We start from the raw sequence: 22,592 nt of genomic DNA, 5'->3' as shown, positions 1-22,592 counted from the left end.
GAGCTCATGGTATTTCTCAAAGAAAAAACCATGTGTGACTGGGTTTTTAAAACCTCTCACTTGCTGCTTCCAGCAATAAATAAAAGTTAAAATACAACATACCAAAATCAATTTTTTTTGAAAATCACAATAGGCTTAAAAAAATCTTAGTGTTAACCAAATGGACGCAAGGACTGCATGACAGTTAATCGAAATGTAGTAAACTAATAGAATTCTAAATCAAAAGGTTTCTGCTGATAGTCAAGAAATATAGAAGGTGCAGTGGGTGGGGTTCAAAGGCAGAGACAAGCACCGATGGAGGAAGTCAGCTTAAGAAAAAAAATGATTCAAAAAAGAATTGAGACACAACTACCTCAACACGAGATTACCCCAAGCAAGTTGTGCATCATTAATCAAGAGGAAACTTCAGAGCAGAAATAGGATCATTTGCAGAAAGCTCAACTACTAAGGGAAGCAAGAAATCCCACAGCCGCCCGCCATCATTTGGAGCAACGCATCACTCTCAGTCTGCCATCAGGCGAGCTTGCAGCAACAGCGGAACCTTCGACTGAGGGGAGGCGGGAGGGAAGGAGGCACCTGTAGCAGTCAGTCGGCCGGGTCATAATGTTACGCTGTGAAATCAAACAGCCTCCTACCTCACTGGCTGTATGGTAGAGCTTCTCTTCAGTGTGAACGTGGGCATCGCAAACAAATTCTTCTTCAGACAGCTTTCCCCTGGTCAGGTCCAAATCTCGCTGAGTCTCCTGAAGCACTTGCTCTCGCTGTTTCAGTTTGGACACACAATGTTCAAGCTCCTTCTTGCCATCCATAAATAGCTCATTGACCTAGAAAAACAAAAAAAGGAAAAATGTCATTTATATTCTTTTTCTTAAGAAATTCTACAGCAGGATCAGATAAATGGTCAAAGGTACAGAAATAAATATTGAAATATCTTAAAATAGCTAGCTTTAAAAAAAAAGCCATACCCAGATGTTACGGTTGGAAGATATTAGACATGTTTCACGTTTCCCTACATTACCACAGTGTCTACATTTCAAAGAGGAATTCAATGGCTGCGAAGTGGTTTGAGATGTCCTGAGGTTAAGGCACTATATAAATGCAAGCTCTTCCTTAACCTAAAGATTATGTACCAACTGTTTCTTTCATGCTCTCTTCTCCCCTCCAATCCCATTGCTTCCCCGTTTTCTGAAAGTAGTGACTTATGCGGGGGTATGCTGATAATGTTCTGATACTTACACAAGTGGCTATTCTTCATGCATGAGCCTAGAGAGGAAATGTGAACAAACTATTGAACCACAAGGGGCATCGTGGCCGAGTTCCATTCTGTCAACAACAGAAGTTGTCCATAAATGCTCACGTGATAAGGGCAGGCAAACAGCCATTTTTACACACTTCTAGGCCAGGAACAGTGAGGCTAATTACCGCCCCCAACAGCATCCCAGCTGAAATTAGCTAGATCAGCAATTGACCAGAAATCAAAACTCGGATGGTATGGCTCTGCAGCACACCAGTACAACCCCTCCACCACCAACCGCCCTGCCCTGCCCCCCCCCCCGCCATTCCATGCGAGTTATTGGGCAAGATCATGCACTGGATTTGATAGCAAATTGGTGAATTCTCAATTTAAAAATCAGGTCTGAATAGTTACTATTGTGAACTGTAAATAAATTATATGCTGCAATATTAAAAAGCAGAATTATAAAAACGCAAGTTGTTTTTCTTTTGAACAACTAAGGCACAAAGTGTATTCCTCCGAGTCGTCACATAATCCAACATATTATATAAAGGGATACTTGCTGTCCTTACCCAGTTTAGCCTATATATGACTCCAGACCTGCAGCAATGTGGTGGATTCTTGATTGCCCTCAAATGGCCTAGCAATCTCGCTCACCGCTGTGGGAGAGCCTTCAGCACACAGACTGCAGCAGTTCAAGATGGCGGCTCACCACCACCTTTGCAAGGGCAATTATGGATGGGCAATAAATGCTGGCCTTGCCAGCAACGCCCACATCCCATTAACAAAAAAAAAGGCTGTTTTTGAAAACCCTACAGAAAGGTTTAGGTTTTTAAGGAAGGATGAGTGTTCCCAAGCAAATAGAAGGAGACTCATTTCCAACACAAGCCACCCCACCTTGAAGCCAGAGACTGAAAATGTACCACAAATTATTCCAAACTTTTTGTACTGTGGACTTAATGTGCACCAGTAATTGGGGTTGATTGGATTCTCTATGAATTGAGTTTGGGCAAACAACAAGAATGCCATCATAGGATTTCAACATGTTGCTAAGTGCCCTAAGACCCCGCCATCCACTGAGAACAAATGATGCTATGTAAGGGGTTTCAATTTTAGCAAAATGTCATGATTGGACCTTGCTTGTGCTGTGAGTATCTCTCTAAGTCTCCTTACCAGTTTCAGCTCTTCCTCCATAGCAGCAATCTTTTCTACATAGTCACCAATCACCTCTTCCTGAACAGTCACCTTACTTTGCATAGAACTGAGGGGGGAAAAAAAAATTATATGCAGTTTGGTTACTATACTCTAGAATAGGGAGCAGCTGTTCCATATCAAATATTTAAACTGTGCACCAATCTAGCATTTGCTCTGTAGGATACTTCATTACTTTCTATATTTTCAAGGTAAGCATTGCTGCAGCTCAAACAGTCTGAGCACTTCAACCCCGCCCAGGAGAGGACAAGGTCAAAGCGCCAAGCCCGCTGATGCAGCCTGAGCAGCAGTAGAGGTGCTACAGTTGCCTCAGCCTGCACCTGGATTTGCCGAGGCCAAGAGAGGAAATAAGGACCAGGCACCATAGACATTGGGCAAGAATAGGGTGTGTGTGCGCATGTGTGTACAGGTAGATGTCGGGTGGACAAGATTGAGCTTGGGCGTGATGTCCTGCGATGGAAACTGAAGGGGGAGAAATTTGGTAGACAAGGAGTCAAAAGGTCACCTGTTTCAGTTTTGGGAGTGGGGGGGGGGGGGGGGGGTGGAGTGGAAGTTATTCTCAGGTGTACCATCCTATTAAAAAATTACAGAAGCAACATTTTAATTCTTGTACAAGACTGAGAAACTGATGGCCACCCTTCCTGCTTGAATTGCAACTTGCACTGGCCAGTTACAGCACAGTATTCGTTGACTGTGCACAATGTCCCCTATAGTAGAGATGTTAAGGGCAGGTTAGTGGTTATTAAAAATTCATCTGTGTACATTGACGATAGGGTGGCATTGTCCGATCACCCATAATGCACTATTCAATATGCTAAAATGTAAAGTCATCAACCACCATCAAAACTTGTATTTAAATAGCACCTTTTACACGTGAAAAAAGAGGAATTGAATAAAAAGATTAAATCACCGGGAAATTAGGGTCGCTGCAAAGGGAGAGCGCAGACCTCCATACCCGATTCTCCAATCCACATTCGTAACAAGCAACGCTTTGCATTGGGAGCCTCATCTTAAAAGGTTTACCCGAAAGTGTATAAAACATAACAAAAATGACAATGCAGAAATTTAAAACTGAAATGTTTGCATCATTTCCATGGCAGTTCAGACTCCCAACATCTGTTCTCACAAATTATGTACTTACGTGTAGTTTTCTGCAGACATGTACACTCCATTTTTCTCTCGTGCTGCAGCAAGATCCCGCTTCAGTCTTTCAATCTCTTCAGTGTACTCCTGAAACAATACGCAGTTATCCAGTTGCACCAGATACACATGTACCGTGGGACTCGAAGAACTTAAACTACAAGCATTTGAAAGTACAGCAAAGGGAGTGGTTTGTTAACCTGTAGCCACACCTATATTATGGCCAGTTGGAAAGTAACAAACTGTACATCACACAGGAAACCTGTGGCCATATGTGTACGTTTACTTTTAAAAATAAGATCTCAAGAGAAATCACATCAATGAAAAGTGGGGGGGGGGGGGGCATCTAAATTAATACTTCAAAATTCTGTGCTTTGTAAAAACTACTCCATACATATTTGACTTAAGCACATTTTAATCACTTTTGCATCAAATGATAATGTTCTGTAAGTGAATTTATAATCAGATTGCTAGCACACCTGAATTATCGTATTTGTATTGCAACCAATTTCTTTAAAGACATGTTTGTGGTTTTGCTATGCATCCACAGAGTTTCTGGTATGGAATTGTGGAGGGTCACTAGAATTTCATTGAGATAGTGGGGAGGTCAACCGTCATACCACAGCAAAAACAAGCACAGGCAAAGAAAGAAGGGGAGTCAGCCACTCAAGTCAGTGGATGAAAATGGTAAGGGCTCTGTTGCTGACAAGAAACATAGAAAATAGGAGCAGGAGTAGGCCATTTGGCACTTCGAGCCTGCTCCACCATTCAATATGATCATGGCTGATCCTCTCTCTCAATACCATATTCCCGCTCTCTCCCCATACCCCTTGATGCCTTTTGTATCTAGAAATCTATCTAGCTCCTTCTTAAATATATTCAGTGACTTGGCCTCCACAGACTTCTGTGGTAGAGAATTCCATAGGTTCACCACCCACCGAGTGAAGAAATTTCTCCTCATCTCAGTCCTAAATGTCTGACCCCATATCCTGAGACTGAGACCCCTCGTTCTGGATCCCCCAGCCAGGAGAACATCCTCCCTGCATCCAGTCTGTCTAGCCCTGTCAGAATGTTATACATTTCAATGAGATCCCCTCTCATTCTTCTAAACTCGAGTGAATACAGGCCAAGTTGACCCAATCTCTCCTCATATGACAGTCCTGCCATCCCAGGAATCAGTCTGGTGAACCTTCGCTGCACTCCCTCTATGGCAAGTATATCCTTTCTTAGGTAAGGAGACCAAAACTGCACACAATACTCCAGGTGTGGTCTCACCAAGGCCTTGTATAACTGCAGTAAGACATCCTTGCTCATGTACTCAAATACTCTTGCAATGAAGGCCAACATACCATTTGCCTTCCTAACTACTTGCATGTTTGCTTTCAGTGACTGGTGTACAAAGACATTTCCCAATCTATCACCATTTAATTAACACTTTGCCTTTCTGTTTTTCCTTCCGAAGTGGATAACTTCACATTTATCCACATTATACTGCATCTGCCATGTATTTGCCCACTCACTCAATTTGTCTAAGTCTCTTTGCATCCTCCTCACAATTCATGATCCCACCTAGTTTTGTGTCGTCAGCAAACTTGGAAATATTACATTTGGTTCCCTCATCCTAATCATTGATATATATTGTGAATAGCTGATTCCTGTGGTACCCCACTAGTCATTCCCTGCCATGCAGAAAAAGACCCATTTATTCCTACTCTGGTTAAGACAGGAAACAATTTTCAATCTATGTCAGTATGTTACCCCCAATCCCATGTGCTTTAATTTTGCACACTAACCTCTTATGTGAGACTTTATCAAAGGCCTCCTGAAAATCCAAATAAACCACATCCACTGGTGCTCCCTTATCTATTCCACCAGTTACATCCTCAAAAAATTCCAGTCGGCTTGTCAAACATGATTTCCCCTTTCATAAATCCATGTTAACTTTGTATAATCCTGCTGATATTTTCTAAGTGTCTTTCACAATAGACGCTAGCATTTTCCCAAATACTGATGTTAAGCTAACCGGTCTGTAGTTCCCTGTTCTCTCTCCCTCTTTTTTTAAAATAGTGGGGTTACATTTGCTACCCTCCACTCTGCAGGAACTGAACCATAATCTATAGAATTTTGGAAGATGACAACTAATGCATCCACTATTCCCATGGCTACCTTTTAGTATTCTGGGATGCAGATTATCAGGCCATGGGGATTTAATCGGCTTTCAGTCCCATTAATTTCTCCAGTACTGTTTTCTTTTTTTTTACTACTACTAATTTCCTCCTCCTCCTCCTCCTCACTAGTCCCTTGGTTCCCTAGCATTTCTGGGAAGTTATTTGTGTCCTCTTCCATGAAGACAGAATGAAAATGTGTTTAATTGCTCTGCCATTTCCTTGTTCCCCATTATAAATTCTCCTGTTTTTGACTGTAAGGGACCTACTTTTGTCTTCACTAATCTTTTTCTTTTTACATACTTGTAGAAGCTTTTACAGTCCACTTTTATGTCCCTTGCAAGTTTACTCTCATACTCTATTTTTCCCCTCTTAACCAATCTCTCGGTCCTTCTTTGCTGAATTCTAAACTGCTGCCAATCTTCAGGCTTGCTACTTTTTCTGGCAACTTTATATGACTCCTCTTTGAATCTAATACTATCCTTAATTTCTTTTGTTAGCCATGGTTGGCCGCATTTCCTTTTATGTTTTTGTGCCAGAAAGGAATGTATAATTGTTGCAATTCATGCATTCGTTCTTTAAATGTTAGCTATTGCCTTTCCACTGTCATGCCTTTTAATGAAGCTTTCCAATCTATCATAGCCAACTCACTCCTCATACCTTTGTAGTTTCCTTTGTTTAGATTTCAGACCCTAGTTTTGGATTTGACGGCTTCACTTTCCATCTTAATGAAGAATTGTATCATCTTATGGTCACTCTTCCCTAAAGGACCCCGCACAACAAGATTATTAATTAACCCCTCCTCATTGCACAATACCCAATCTAGGATAGCCTGTTCCCTGGTTGGCTCCTCAAAGTACTGGTCTAAAAACCCATCTCGTACACACTCCAGGAATTCATCCTCCACAGTATTATTGCTAATTTAGTTTGGCCTGTCTATATGTAGATTAAAGTCATCCATGATTACTGTACCTTGTTACATGCATCTCTAATTTCCTGTTTGATCCCATCCCCTACATTACCACTACTGTTTGGAGGCCTATAGACAACTCCCACCAGTGTTTTCTGTCCCTTGGTGCTTAACTCCACCCAGACTGATTCTACATCTTGATTTTATGAGCCAATACCCTCTATCACTATTACTCTGATTTCATCCTTCACTAACAATGCCACCCCACCTCCTTTTCCTTGTTGCCTGTCCTTCCTACATATCGAATACCCTTGGATATTCAGCTCCTAGCCTTGGTCACTCTGCAGCCATGTCTCCGTAATCGCAATTATATCGTATCCGTTCACATCTATTTGTGCTGTTAATTCATCTACCTTATTACGAATGCTTCGTGCATTCAGATACAGTGCCTTTAGATTTGTCTTTTTAACAGTTTTAGACATCTTAACATTGTTTTGTACTATGGCCCTATTTGTCTTATTACCATTTTTTCTCACCCGGACCCTATTTTTTAGTGCATTCTTTTGTTTGTACGCTCTGTCCCTTCCTGACACAATCTGGTTATCCTTACCCCAGTCACTTTTCTGCACTGCTTCTTTGTCTTTTCTCTTTAGCATTCTAGATTTCTCTCCACTGGGACCCTCCCCCCACCTTATTTAGTTTAAAGCCCCATCTACCTCCCTAGTTATTCGATTCACTAGAACTCTGGTCCCAGCATAGTTCAGGTGTAGTCCGTCCCAACGGAACAGCTCTCTCTTTCCCCAGTACTGGTGCCAGTGCCCCACGAATCAAAACCCACTTCTCCCACACCAACCTTTGAGCCACGCTTCATCTTCCTGATCTTATTTACCCTGTGCCAATTTGCTAGTGGCTCAGGTAATAATCCAGATTGCCACCTTGGTGGTTCTTTTTAATTTAGTCCCTAGCTGCTCAAACTCTCAGCAGAACCTTTTTCTTAGTCTTACCTATATCGTTGGTACCTGCGTGGACCACGACGACTGGATCCTCCCACTCCAAGTTCTTCTCCGGAGGAAATATCCTTAACCCTGGCACCGGGTAGGAAACACAGCCTTCGGGACTCATGCACATGGCTGCAGAGAACAGTGTCTATCCCCCTAACTATACTGTCGCCTACTACAAAGCACCTTCCTTTTTACTCCCCCGCCCCCCCCCCCCACTTGAACGGCTTCCTGTATCACTTGCCGTGGTCAGTTTGCTCGTCCTCCCTGCAGTCCCTGCACTTGCGAGAACCTCAAATCTATTGGACAAGCGCAGGGACTGAGGCTCCTGCAATACTGCCTCCTGGATTCCTGTACCTGCCTCAATCGCAGTCACACCCTCCAGTCCCTGACCACATGTCAATTCTAAAGTATTTAATCAAAGGGGTGTGGCTGTCTCCTGGAGCAAAAGCTAGGGTACTTTAAGAGTCTTACACTTTTTTGTTCGAACTGGAGATAACTTACTTGTCTCAAATTGGAATTTTCAGTACCAAGGAATGGAGATCGTGACCCTTCCCCAATGTATTAAAAATCACTTCAAAGTGAAGAAATGCTATGTATTTATTTTGTATGGTTTTTGTCACGCATTAGTATACGAAGGCTGCACATAAAATTTTAAAACTTTGATTGAACCATCATGTTGAATACCTTAATCAAGGCCCTCTTGGTGAGCTTCTGGTTGACTTCAGGTTTATTCATAATATTCTTTGCTCGATAGGCATAATCCAGGGTGCTCATGGTTTCCTATCATTCAGAGACATTAGACTGGATTACTGAACTATAAGCAAACTTGCCAGTTCCATGTAAACATGCATTATGAACAATCAGAACCTTGTCATAAAACAGTTTTGAAAATTACTGAGAGTCGTGAACAGTACACACATACAGCGGGACTTAAAACCTGCTCTATTACATAATGTCACTCTACTACTTCAACAAGGTAGGTTATACTAACTTCAAGATTCACAGAAGCAGGCGAAATTGTGGCGATGATGGAGGTTTTCGTCCGTCCTCCCAGAGAGTCCTGGAGGATCCTAGTTAGCTTTGATTCTCTGAAAATGTGCAGAAATAATAAAGTGAGCCAATGATTTGAGAATGCTTGAATTGGCTCAAGTATTCCCTGCCCAATATTCTATGATGAATGCTGAAAATGACCAAACTCAAACCAATACGAAGAAGTCTTAAGTCAGTTTTTAAAGAGGCCTACATTTTCAACAAGCAGTGACTTGCTGAAATCTATAGTTTCTGTATCGTCGTCAGAAATGCCCATCTGCACTTCAAACATTTCAATTCGAATAACATCCATTCCACATTTTTTTAAAAAAAAAAGTTTACAAAACTAGGTTTAGTGCACTCTCTGATTAAAATTCAGTCACAAAACAATGCTTAGATTAGAGGTTCATAAGTGTCTGGAGCACATGTTGCAGTATCCTAGTTCTAGGTTATGTTAGTCACGTTCATGCTTCTGTGCTGTTACCCTTATTGATTAAAGCTTACTCGTCATGGTTATTTGACAATATGTAATTTAATTGAAATGAGTTATAAAAATCAAAAGGCCCATCACCAATAGTTTACTTAGAAAATATCCCCATCAGTTTTTATGCCCACATATTAGTATAAAATTTCTGATTGAGCAGACTCCTACAGCCAGTAAATTCTAATAAGTCTTAAGTAGAAGAATAAAAGCCATTGAGTGATGATTAGGTTTTTACCTGTATGGCACATGAGGGGTTCTCTCCACCAGCGCTGTGATTACTCTGCCCAGAGTAAGCAGAGATTGATTAATGTTGCCAGCTTCACGAGCTCTTTTATCGACAGCTCCGGATCGGCCAATATTCTCACTCCCAGCAAGATCCACCTATGCAGAATCAGGAAACAATTGGATTCAGTTATGGCCTTGCCCATTCTCACTGACTGCAGACTAACAACAGTTTTGGGACACTAGTTTCTACTTTTGAAATTGGGTTGGGCACAGTTTTCAACTGCTGAGATGGGACATTTTTGACAAACAGATGGTTTGTCTGTTTACACATTTCAGAATTAAACTGTAATACAGAATATTGTCCTGTGCTTTCTATGTTTTGGACTGAGAGTTGCATTAAGTGCAGCAGGCAAAAAAATGGCATTTGATGGCTTTAAACGTCAATTATTGGTCCAGATCTCCAAAAGGTGTTTTAAAATAAAATTACGTTTGGAATATGCTCAATGTAGCTTCAAGAGAATCAAAATGTTGTGTTAAGAAAAATTTTTTTCTAAAGATTGCGTCTCCACCAATTTTAATCACCTTAGTTCCATAGGCAGCCATAACATCTCACCCAAGTGGCCATACTTCACCTAAGCTTCAACAATGAGCATCGTAGGTTATTTGACCCAAGAAGCCTTTGCAACTAAGTCTGATCCAGTCCTGACAGATGTCACTCACGTGCCCACACAGTTGTATCAGGGGGTCACCAAATACTGATCAAGAGCTGTGATTCTGCCCATTACGCACTTCCTAATTCAGGGCTTGGAAGCGAATTGTGGTGTCCCAGCTGAGATCAGCAAACTTGGCAAAGACCAGGGATGGAACCTGGAAAACTCAGATAATCACTGGATAAACTTGCTGAACCATCAAGGAAGCCTCATTTAAAAAGGGAATCGTGGCAAGTTTGTTATTTTTGTAGTAATAAGGAAACCAGTTTGGAAAAAAGCGGCAACCAGATTAACTGGTTGGATTATGAGAGATGGGGATACAAAATCTTGCAAGATGAAGTCAAACATAGGCTGAAGACCACTATAGGATGTAGATTAATGTATCTAGTTTCTCTCTGCAGTACTTCAAGTCGCTAAGTTACTATCCTCACTCTTGTAAGTTTCCAGTTTCTAATCTGATGTAACCACATGAAAAAGTTCTATGAATCACTGCCAATACAAGGCAGGAAGTGAAGCATACTTAAAAAGTAGCCAGCGTGAAGGAAATGGGAAGCAACACGAAGGAGATTTAACATTCTCTGAAAGTAAAAAAAGTGACAAAATTCCCCACTGTCATTATAGGTTACCCATTCTATAGATGGCATTCAACTCCACATACAAAAAAATAAATGGCCATCCTCTGACAGGTCAGAAACACGTCAGTTTGTGGTTCCACCAAGGCTTTGCTGAGCATTGTTTTTCAAACCAACATAAAACATTTAGGTAAACTATCAAGGTTTATATGAAGCCAGCATTTGAGGATTAAAAAAAAGTTAGCAGCTCCAACGCCAGTTCGAGGCCCTAACAAATAATAAAGGCTAATGCATCTCATTAAGAAAAGTTATGCATAAAATGATACTCACCAAATTCAGTTTACCAATCTTTACCAGCTCCTCCCCATCAAGTGTCATCTCCTTCATATGGATTGTAATGGAAAAGACTGAATGGGAACGACTGGGGAAAAAAAAATAGCAAAATGTAAATATAAACCTAAACAAATAATCCTCTTCACGTTTGAGCAAGTTTACAAATCCAGCGTTTTTGTTGCCTTATATTCAACAGAGAAGCATCTCTGTAGTAGATGATCTCGATTCATTCAATCTGGGTGTTGCAATAATATGAAACTAGTTTGTGAAGGACAACATTAAAATATTAGCAATGCAGGGTTGGTGCTGGAAAGTGTTTGCAAATGCCCTAAACTCAAGATTCAGCAACACCAATTGTAAAGCTAACTAAATATGAAGCTTAAAAAATTGTTAATGTCAGACTGTATTTTATTAAAAGAATATGCAAAGACATGTCTATTGCAAGGCCTTACCCTGGCGTATTTAACTCAGCCCCTTGAGTACATAGTTTATTTTGCAACCAGTTTTATGAATTTCAGACAAGACTCAACCATCCAGCTATACCTTGAGTACGCGTTCATCAGAGTTGCTGCAGTTGTCCTCCTTGCAGCTCCCCGCTCTAGAATCTGATAAACTTCATCTTTGTTATGGACAGAAATTTCTTCAAGTCCTTTAATTATAACTCCCCTCTACCATGCCACAAGGAAAGAAAAAACAAAACCATATTTCAGAGTCCTGCATCCCAGAGAGAAAAGCAATCTTAAAAAGCATCAGATTTCTGCACTTTTAGGCAACGACTGCAGAACCCAATTACTAAAATCAAATGAACGTCACCTTATTGCGGGGATCATCAAACATTTGCAGCTTGTCACTAACGTCAGAAGAGGGGCTCAGAAGGTCAAAGAGCTCCTCATTATAGATTTCCAACAAAGAGACTTTCACCGAGAACTCAGCACCGTATGTTGCCAACCTCTCAAAAATCTGATGCAGCGTACGTGGAATAACGCCTGCCAAAGGATCCTACGGAGAGCAGAAAAATCAGAGAAACCCGTTAATGGCAGAGGGAAGAAAAAAAAAAGTAACTCTCATTTATGTAGTGCCTTTCACGTCCCAAAGCACTTTACAGCCAATGAAGTACTTTTGAAGCATAGTCACTGTTGTAATGTAGGGATCATGACACCAAAATATTCCCATGAAATCTTACTTCAACAAATCAAGGGTTGGTTTCTGCAAGAGAGGGGGCTTAGGAAACAAGGAGGCAGTGGTCTGTGACCCAACAGGGTGAACAACACTTACTGCTCTCCTCACTCATCAGTAGCTCTTCAATTTAACAGCTTGACTTCATTTTCCACAAGGCCTCAAGACAAAATATTTTATCTGTGGATCATGTGGGTCAATGAATCATCGATTTTCTGACACAGAAAAACCAGAAACCCCCGAATAGCTAATACAGTCTGACCGAGTCAACTGTGCGCACTGGTGCGTGAAGAAAGGTCAGTTTAAAGCTAAACTTCCTTCATTGCTAATGGCAAACCTCCAGCAACATGAATTTTTTTTTTAAAAAGGTAGAAATCTTAAATAAATTACTACCTCTTCTCTACTTTTAAAATCAATTAACCAGAATGTTCCAAAAAAATAATTCAACACTATCAGTGAAGCCTCAGTACCAAAACAAAAAGTAAAGTCAGTGATCATTTCCACCCACCCCAGGTCAAATGACGAGGCATTGTGGTAGCTGCTCTTGAACCTCTGATTGACCACAAACATGAGTCACCATCAATTTGGACAAACCAATGGAAGCCCAAGCAGTGCTCCAGCCTATTGTTACAGTTCATTCTCCCAGTCATGCTTCACACAGGAGCAGCAGTGAGTTTATAATTCAATTGCAATATAATGGACATTCCTAGTGGCTAATGATTTACTACAATTCTGATAAATTGTAAAGTTTTAACTATTTCTCCATCTTTTATATAGAAAAAAAAAATCTTCTCCAACTGCTTCCATGGCTACTCTAACTGATCAGTACTGGTCTATCCCCCGACTTCTTTAGCACCTTCTCCTCCTTTGAGCATCTCACCTTGTTCCACGCCTCACCTCTCCTTTAAAATCCTCGTTCTCCACTGTACACCCAAGTTTCTCAGAGATACCTTCATGGCTTTCCTCCCTGCACCGACCGACTTCTCATCCTCAGTAGTTTCAACCTCCACGTCAGTTCATCATGAACCTCTCTCCATTGAATTCACGGCCCTCCTATCCTCCCTTAATCTCTCCCTCCATATAAACTCCCCTACCCATATTCACGGCCACCCCCTCGACCTTGCCATCTCACATGGCCCCTCTACTCCCATCGTGTCAATCACAGACAAGACCATCTCTGATTACTTCCTTGTATCCTTCTTCATTCACATCCCCCTCCCTACCCCACCTCCTGTGTCCACCACTGGAAAAATCTCTTTTCCCCCCCCCCAAATCAATTACAACGGTACTTTCAAATTCCAAACTGTCTAGCCATTGGCCCTCCATTTACATCATTTCTGCAGCTATCGATCTGCTCAATCAGACCCCTCACCTCAACCTTTGATGCCCTTGTCCCCATTAAAACCATTACTTGCTCTCACCCTGGTCATTCTCTGGTACGGCCCTCATCTCCGTTCCCTTAAGTCCAAAGGACGCAGACTTGAACGTTTAGCCATTCATTGCCAGATCTGGCTGGACCATATAAAGCACTATTGGGTCTTGCTCTCCTCTGCCAAAATTGCTCACTATTCCAGGATCATCCCAGAATGCAAAGATAACCCCTGGCTCCTCTTCACGACAAACCATCTTCTTAAAACCCTCTCCTCTGCCTCCTCCGCCCTCACCTCCAACGAAAAGTGCTTGGAGTTCATAGACTTCTTGATAGAGACCATCCGTTCAGCTGCCTCTGTTGCTTCCCTCCCTTCCTCTAAAAAGGTTCCCCCGGCCCTAGCCCTCAACTTACAACTTTCTCTCGTTTCTCTCCTATCTTACTTCATGCCCTCTGAGCTCATCTTGATCATAAGACCCACCTCCTATTCCCTTGACCCTATTCCCACCAAAACGCTGACCACCCAACTTCCCTTCCTGGCCCACGTTAGCTGATATTGTCAATGGTTCCCTCTCCTCAGGTACTGTCCCCCTCCCCTTCAAATCTGCCATCATCGCCCCCTCCTCAAAAAATCCGTCCTTGCAAACTACCACCCTATCTCCAACCTCCCTTTCTTCTCCAAAGTCCTTGACTGCGTTGTCGCCTCCCAAATCTGTGCCCACCTTTCCAGCAAATCCATGTTTGAATCCTTCCAATCAGGTTTCTACCCCTGCTACAGTACTGGAACAGCCCTTATCAAAGTCACAAATGACATCCTACATGACTGTGGTGAACTATCCCTCCTCATCCTTCTCGATCTGTCTGCAGCCTTTGACACGGTTGACTGCACCATCCTCCTCCAACGCCTCTCCTCCATCATCCAGCTGGGTGGGACTGCGCTCACCTGGTTCCATTTTTATTTATTCAGTCGTAGCCAGCGAATCACCCATAATGGCTTCTCTTCCCACTTCCGCATTACCTCTGTAGTCCCCTAAGGATCTATCCTTCGCCCCCTCCTATTTCTCATCTCCATGCTGCTCCTTAACGACATCATCCGAAAACACAACATCAGATTCCACATGTACGCTGACGACACCCAGCTCAACCTCACCGCCACCTCTTTGACCCCTCCGCTGGCTGATTTGTAATGCTGCTCGTCCTCTGGAAGATCAAGTACTGGACGAGTAGAAATTTCCTCCAACTAAATATTAGGGAGGACCAAAGCCATTAGCCCAGAAATTGCTTTTAAAATTTTTAAAGGCAAAATCGAAGAGCAAGTTCCAATCGCACATGCGCAGTTAAACGCGGAAATCGGAACTTGCTCTTCCTGGTTCTCAGATGTGACAGCTTTACCTTGAAGGGCCATCACTGGCCTCAATAGAATCAACAGACCAGCGCCAACTTGCTCTTCTGCCCAGCTGGAAATAAGCTAATCTCACCACAACAAGTATGCTCAGTTTTTCAAGCCTAAACTAAGTTTTAATAGTGTGGTAAGTCTTAATGGCTGCCAAACAACTTCTATGGAACCAAAAATTTACTTTTATAATGTGGAGTCTCATTACTCCTGATTTTAATAGTTTTTTTTTAAAAAAACTTTTTCCCTTCTGTCTCTTATTTCAGTCTTTTAATCTTATCCATTCTTTACTTACTTTCTCTATATGTCATTTTATAATACCATTTTGGGCACTTCCTGGTTTTTAAGTCTGCAATATTTGCCTACAAACTGCAGTTCCTGGTTCTCACTGCGATGCTTGCTTTAAGCTGATTGGCTGAGGGGCCTGAACAATCCTTTCACCACTCTCACAGCCCGGGAAAGAACGCTGATTTTTTTTGAACACTCAGTTCAAGGAAGTTGCTGCCAAAAAGAACGCGGTAACTTAGTGGGTGAATTTAAATTTAGCGAGTGGTGACCACTGCTGGTTCCCTGCTCGGAGCAATTTTCGGCCCATTGTCTTCGGTCCCCACCACAAACTCCGTTCCCTAGCCACCGGTTCCATCCCTCACCCCGGCCATTGAGAGGCTGAACCAGACCATTCGCAACCTTGGTGTCCCATTTGACCCCGAGATGAGCTTCCAACCGCATATCCGCTCCATCGCCATCATCTGCTACTTCCACCTCCATAACATCACCCGTCTCGGCCCCTGCCTCAGCTCATCTGCTTCTGAAACCCTCATCCATGCCTTGGTTACCTCTGGACGGGTCTATTCCAATGCTCTCCTCCCCAGCCTCCCATCTTTCACTCTCCATAAACTTGAGCTCATCCAAAACTCTTCATCCCTAACTCGCACCAAGTACCATTCACCCGTGCTCGCTGACCTACATTGGCTCCTGGACCGGCAACGGTCAATTTTAAAATTCTCATCCTTGTTTTCAAATCCCTTCATAGCATCGCCCCTCCCTATAACCTCCTCCAGCCCCACCACCTTCCAAGATCTCTGCACTCCTGCAATTCTGGCCTCCTGCGCATCCTCAATTTGAACCACTCCACCACTGGCAGCCATGCCTTCAGCTGCCAAGATCCCAAGCTCTGGAATTTCCTCCTTAAATTTTTCTCTCTCTAAGACACACCTTGAAACCTACCTCATTGACCTAGCTTTTGCTCACATGTCCTACTATCTCCTTATGTGGCTCAGTGTCAAATTTTGTTTGATAATGCTCCTGTGAAGCACCTTAGGATGTTTTACTATGTTAAAGGCACTATATAAATGCAAGTTGTTATTAAGGTGGGAAGAAAAGAATCTCCAAATTAGACATCGCCCAAGTCCTACCCACTCCCTGGAGATTAAGAGTTGAATAAGCGCACAAGCCCACATCCCGTCATCGCCCATGGCGCAGAACATTGTACAACCAAACCGCTTAGAACCACCACAGGAGGTCTTTCTGTCCCATGACTAGATTTATTTCTAGAAATCCAAAATGTCAATTTCTTTGTCCCACAAAAGGCAGTTTTCGCACTTTTTAAATCTTCAATTCTGTTCTATTCTTCACAGTACTTGGATTTCTTCCATGTTACATGGCTGCTTGATAATTTTGACCTTCAGTCTCCTGTACTGATTTATATAAAAGATTCCTTCCAGCAGCTACATGGAAAGTTTCCCATGTTTTAAGTTCATCAATCCATTAATAAATATTATATTATATCCACTGAGAAGATTCTCAGGTTGCCATCTACTGTTTAAAAAAAAACATTTTAATTAAATTTCTACTAACCAGTGTTCTTCAAATGAAGCCAGTTCTAATCTTGTGCAAGATGGCAGCATAAGTTACCTCAATCATGTTACCACTATTTCAGGCAGATATCAGGAAAATAAGTCAGCTGCGCATACATTAATTTACACAAAGTACTTTTGGTGAAACCATTATTAGCTGGTTTGACAGAATTTCAAATGCCCAGTTTTTCACAGCTAGAAGGAACAGAGGAATAAAATACCTGAGAAACTATAAAGACTATTCTGTCACTTACCTCTTCCCACGTGTATTGTTCCTTTTGCGATCTTTCACCTTCCATAGTAAAGGTTTTCCCAGTACCAGTTTGTCCATAACTGAGTCAAATTCAAAATGGAGGAATTAACTTAGGAAGCTTCATGACAGGTTCTTAGAAACAAAAATTCATAGCCCTCACAGTGATTGCTCTCCAGACCACTTTGTTCAGGGAAATCCCAGGTTTGGTCCTTGGTTTGTGCCAAGCTAGCTGACCTCAGTTGGAGCAGCGGTAGGAGTGCTACATTTGATGCCCAGCTACTGAGGTCAGGGAGGGAAAAGCTGGCAAGAGTCCGTACTCCTTAACAATATCCAGTAACTCTGACTTGAAAGGTGCGTATACGGACTCCAGATGAGGACAGGATCAGACTTGGCTGTTATACAAGTGTTGTTTCCAACTGTATGCTCTCAACTGAGCAATGAAGAAAATGGCAGCTAAAAGGAATAGAAGGATATGCAGATAGGGTTAGATGCAGAGGGATGCTAGGAGGCTCGTGTGGAGCATAAACACTGGCACTGACCAGTTGGTCCAAATGGCCTGTTTCTGTGCTGTAAATTCTACGTAGAAACACATTTTTGCCTTTGACTCTGGGAGATTAATTGAATATGAAGAATCATATTTATTGGGAAAGTTAAAATAGCCAGTGGTAACATCTGAAGCAGAGAAATTCCATTCAACATTTTCCACCTTTCGATGTTGGCAAATTACTCAACTTACGCAAAAATGGTACAGTTATATCCCATAATTACTTCATCCAGGATTGGGTACACCACACTTTTGTACACATCAATTTGCTTTGCAAGAGGCCCAAACACCTGGAATTAAAAACAAATGTGTTAGCCATTCATATTTAGATATTTTCTTGATGATTTCTGTATTTTCTAGGCAAATATCAAAAGTTCTTACCATGTCAAACGTATACTTTTTGGCTCCTTTATCATTTCCTGGTCCAGAAGCACGTATAGAGACTTCTTTTTTTACAGGGTCACAGTCTACTATATTACAGGAGTTTGACTTGCGCTCTGTTAAACTGAAAGGCCTGTGGAAAACGGCACAAGTCACATGACATTTTAGTATTTGCAGTGGTCGAGTTTCTTAGAAGGAAAGAAAAACATACATCTTCAAAGTTAAAAATGAGTCCTGCTCATAGCCAATGCAGTCTAGACTCAGATGACGGACTGGAGGCAAACTACAATTTCTACAATTCAGCACTATAAAACAGCTGGTAAACAGAGAGGGTGCTGAAGCAAAATATGGTGGAACACATACTGAGTTCCTTCCCCGGGTATCCACTTGGAGATACGCCTACCAATTTCAGTTACTGAGAACAGAGAGCACAAAGCATGACAATTTTAAGCTCATGTGAGCATTAGATTTTTTTTAAAAACTTACATTCGATTTAAAAATTTGGTTGGTTTTGTTTCCTGAATGTTTTCTGGGACAGACAATATTTTTCATTTTCCTTTCTTACTTTTTAAATCCCATTGTTATTTTTCTTTTTATTTGTAACTGCTTTCCCTCTTGCAGTTTTAAAATGAAGAATTAAAAGCTTGCAAAGTGGAGGCCAGATTGGGACAGGCAGCAGAGAACACCAGCAAGAGAGACCAGAATAAAAGAGGTTCACAGGTAACATAGTGAGATGGTGGTGTACAAGAGAAGCCATTGAAAAGAAATGAGAAGCTAGAATAAAATAGAAGATCTAAGTCCCCTTTGTGTGCAGCTCAAGTTACATGCAATATTAAATGGCAGTGTGAAATATGCAAAACAAAAAGGCAAAAAAAAATAGCTGTCCAATGAAATTTTAAAAAGGTAGTTACAAACTAGATATAATCAAAGCCCATGGATGTCCAAACCGTGGCCTACGAGCGCTGAAAATCTGACGCCCCAGAGCATGGGCAACATTGTCCTATTTGTGCTTATATGTTTTCTTATTTGCTGCTTTGAATTTCGTGGGCCAGGAGGTTTGTAAAGGACCGTGTTTAACATTTGTTGTCTTGTTGGTGGATAAATCTTAAATCGCAATACCAAGATCAGAGATTTATGTAAATTAATGGAAACTTGGATTTAAACTTTATGTGTGGCTCTCGAGGCTCCACTGCATATGTCCACGCAGCCCAGAATAGATAAAAACTTCCTACCGTATGTGTAGACTGTATCGTGCACGATACCATTACCAAAAAAAAACATTTCAGTCTTGGAGGTTACAGGTGGGAAGTAGAAAACAGTTAAGCCACAGTCCTTATAAACAAATACTCAATAGGTTTTTCTTCTCCACTGTGGAAATTTTTCTTCCCTTCCCTCCTGAAAGACATGGGCCTAGATTTTCCAATTACATTCATTTTAAATGTGTTACTATCAGCATTAGAACCAGAAGATGTGAGCCATTGACTCATGCTGCAATATGGTTCCACGGGCTCTGGTCACTAGTGCCTGCCTAAACCAGGTGCCCATGCTTCATAGTTGAGCCCACAGAGTATTGTAGACTATTCAGAGTGGGGGCATCACAGCCAAGCCTGTACTAGTCCTCACCTGATAGGGACACATATATACTCTTCCTGGGGGTAGTCACTGGATCACAATCAAGAGCAGGAACCCTGAGGCCTATTGCAGCCTCTACTGTTGCCCCAACTGAGATGAGGCCAATTCAGCACAGACCAGGAGTCAAATCTGGGACCTTATGGTTTATATGACCGTGCCACAAATTTGCTTTGCCAAGTGAGCCAGGAGCAAAACCTGTAGCAGCTTCCTTGGGAGTTTCCACAGCACCAGTCCCATATGTAATTGGTTTTAAATAGAAAAATAAAACTTAAACCAAAAAAAGTCCTGTAACTTATGGCCAGCCTCATTAAAGCCACCATTTCTCCAAAGTGCTTCACAAGGTGCATTCTTTCAGAGTCACTCTCACCATACATTTTCAACTTTTGTCCTCACAGTCGGATTCGATTCACTTAACAAAAGGCAAACAAAACAGACTCGCTGCTATTGAAACAACTCACCGAGTGATGGGCGCAACAGGGGCCAAATACCCATTTCACAGTTTGTTTCCTTTGGGATCAGGAGTCATACTAAACAAAAAGTTGGTGACACAAGATGATTGTTTTCTTACCTGCATCGTATAACCACTTGTATATTCTTGCCTTTTTCTTCTTTTTTACTCAAAGAGTTTTGGAATGACATTTTTAGTTTTTGTTGACCAGAACACCTGCACGAGAGAGAAATTCATATTTGCAAGTTTTTACATTTCACATGGCTTGTCTATGGTACAAATTTGGGCCATTCCCAAGTACAGACAGGTTTTCTTCATGCACCGATTACTACAGCAAATTACACAGCATTATTTTTCACTTCTCTAGATGAGTTAAGAGCATTTCCTTAATACAATTCTCTTTTGCCTTTTCCCCCCCAATCACGGGCATTTAAAATGTTAAAAGAATTCGATAAGGTAGTTACTGAGAAACTATTTCCTCTGGTAGGGAAAAAAAAAAAATCAAGATTGAGGGGACTTATTCTTAAAACTAGAGCCAGGTCATTGAGGAGGGAAATCAGGAAGCATTTTTTTCCCCCCACAGAAAGTAATAGAAATCTGGAATTCTCTCCCCAAAAAGGCTGTTGATGCTGGGACAATTGGAGCTTCCAAGCCAGAGATCAATAAATTTTTGTTTGGTAAGGGCATCCAGGGATATGGAGCAAAGGCAGGTAAATAGAGTTGAGGTCCACATCAGTCACGATCGAACTGAATGGTGGAACAGGCTCCAGAGGCTGAATGGCTTATTTTTGTTCCTATATTGCCACAACCATAACCACTACAGCCAAGTCCTCCAATAGCTCTAGGGGTAAGCAGCGACAAGCCATGAATATCAGGAGGGACACAAATACAAAAAGGCAGAAGAAATCTGATGACAAGGAGGATGTTAAGTCACTGGGCACCGCAGTGCCCCTGCACTAACATTGTTTTGTTTGAAGGTCACCAGAAAACAGATTGAAGTCAAGATGTTCAGTGGAAGAAACTTTATAGAACTGAAGGTGTACTGTGCTACAGGCCATCCAAATGCAGGTGGGACATCAAAGCAGAGCCCGACCCAATCCACACTTCCAGCAAGGCCATTGGATGATCAGGAGGGAGAACCCTGACCCCTCAAACCCAGGGCATTGAGACCAACTATAATATGCCATAGCACAGTTTAGACTGGGTATCAAACTTGGGACTTCTCTTTACTTACTAAATAAACTCACTAAGCCATTAGGGGCACAATAATTGTACCAAAGTAGTTTGAAATCACAAAAACTGCTATTCGTCACTGACCTGTGACACATTTACATACTCAGGTGGATACAGGGTGTGTAAAATACATTACATGCAAATTTCAAGAAGATTTAATACAAATAACCTTGGAATAATGATGGGCAATTAGCTTCAAACTAACCTTTCTGGTGCACCAATTTTGCTTACCCATTCTCACCATATCTCTCATTTACAACAAAGTAGGTACTTATCACAGCCACTGGTTGCAGACCAAATATGTAAAACTCCATTTTTATTAAATGGAATTCCAAGATTTTTAGCAGTGCTTTGGAAATTTTATTCCAAGATTCTGTCCATTTTTCTGTGACAAATGCAAACTAGTGGCATGGGGTCTTTGAGAGATTATGTAGGGCAGAACCAAGGCATGGCTGGGGTGCTAAGTGATTACTTTGCATCTATTTCGCAACTGAAGATGATGCCGAATTGCCAGTGGCAATAGATAGAGGCGCTACTAAATTTAAATCCTTCAGAAGTCAACGCAGAAATAGTCTTGGACCTGAGCATGCAGATTTAACTCAGTCCCCATTTTAAAAATGCACACATTCCATCCTTATTGTTATGATATTTTAATTTTATGTTTTTAATAGTTAAATAGCAAAACATATCACAAATTGGAAAGCTGAGTTGGCTTTGTAGTACAGGCTCAGGAGCTGCAAGATGGAAAACTGAGGTGCTAGAGTGCCATCACTGGCCAGAGGGTGTAATTACAATGTGACAAGTTAACATAGGCATGTGTTTATATGTGTGGACATAGAAATTTATAAAAATGGAAAAAGTTGACAACAGAAGGTAAGATTTGTAGATAGGAAGTGCACACATATACCAGATGTTTTAAGATTTTGTTTATCAATATACAATAAGTCATTAAAAACATTAAAAAGAATATTTATTCCCCACCTCGGCACCAATTCACGTTAGGATACAGGTGGTACCTCCTGGTGTTTCAGCAGAGGGATCACTCTTCATACGTGAGCTTAGACAGTGAGCGTCCGCAAGTTATTTTCTTCCCCCATAGTGGGGAGGGGGGAGGGAGAAAAAAGATGACCCCACAAAACAACAAAGGGTTTCAATAAGGTCAATAGGGGAAAACTTTTCCTAATTAATTGGTGAGTCTGCAACTGGAGGCATAAATTTAAGACCACCACCACCAAAAAGAGAGGTTAGAACAAATTATTTTTTTTATATATGCAGAGGGTTGCTGGGACATG

At 41.6% G+C, this 22,592-nt stretch overlaps 1 protein-coding gene across 1 annotated transcript in view; it reads right to left on the bottom strand.

Moving 5' to 3' along the window:
- Positions 1–22,592, bottom strand: part of kif11 (kinesin family member 11) — a 40,357-nt gene that overhangs the window by 13,847 nt on the left and 3,918 nt on the right. Inside the window, exons 2-14 of the mRNA XM_068002447.1 lie at positions 20,188–20,283; positions 17,988–18,120; positions 17,799–17,896; positions 17,064–17,142; positions 11,829–12,014; positions 11,559–11,683; positions 11,013–11,103; positions 9,411–9,556; positions 8,654–8,750; positions 8,347–8,442; positions 3,588–3,676; positions 2,408–2,495; positions 636–824 (exon numbers count right to left, since the gene is read on the bottom strand). Coding sequence (XP_067858548.1) covers positions 636–824; positions 2,408–2,495; positions 3,588–3,676; positions 8,347–8,442; positions 8,654–8,750; positions 9,411–9,556; positions 11,013–11,103; positions 11,559–11,683; positions 11,829–12,014; positions 17,064–17,142; positions 17,799–17,896; positions 17,988–18,120; positions 20,188–20,258 — 1,488 coding nt within the window. The 5' untranslated portion in view covers positions 20,259–20,283. The remainder of the gene's footprint in view (positions 1–635; positions 825–2,407; positions 2,496–3,587; positions 3,677–8,346; positions 8,443–8,653; positions 8,751–9,410; positions 9,557–11,012; positions 11,104–11,558; positions 11,684–11,828; positions 12,015–17,063; positions 17,143–17,798; positions 17,897–17,987; positions 18,121–20,187; positions 20,284–22,592) is intronic.

Source organism: Heptranchias perlo, chromosome 21 (assembly GCF_035084215.1).
Source record: "Heptranchias perlo isolate sHepPer1 chromosome 21, sHepPer1.hap1, whole genome shotgun sequence".
Taxonomy (NCBI): Eukaryota; Metazoa; Chordata; class Chondrichthyes; order Hexanchiformes; family Hexanchidae; genus Heptranchias; species Heptranchias perlo.
Note: the sequence above shows the minus strand (reverse complement) of the source record. Positions and strands in the feature narration are given on the sequence as shown.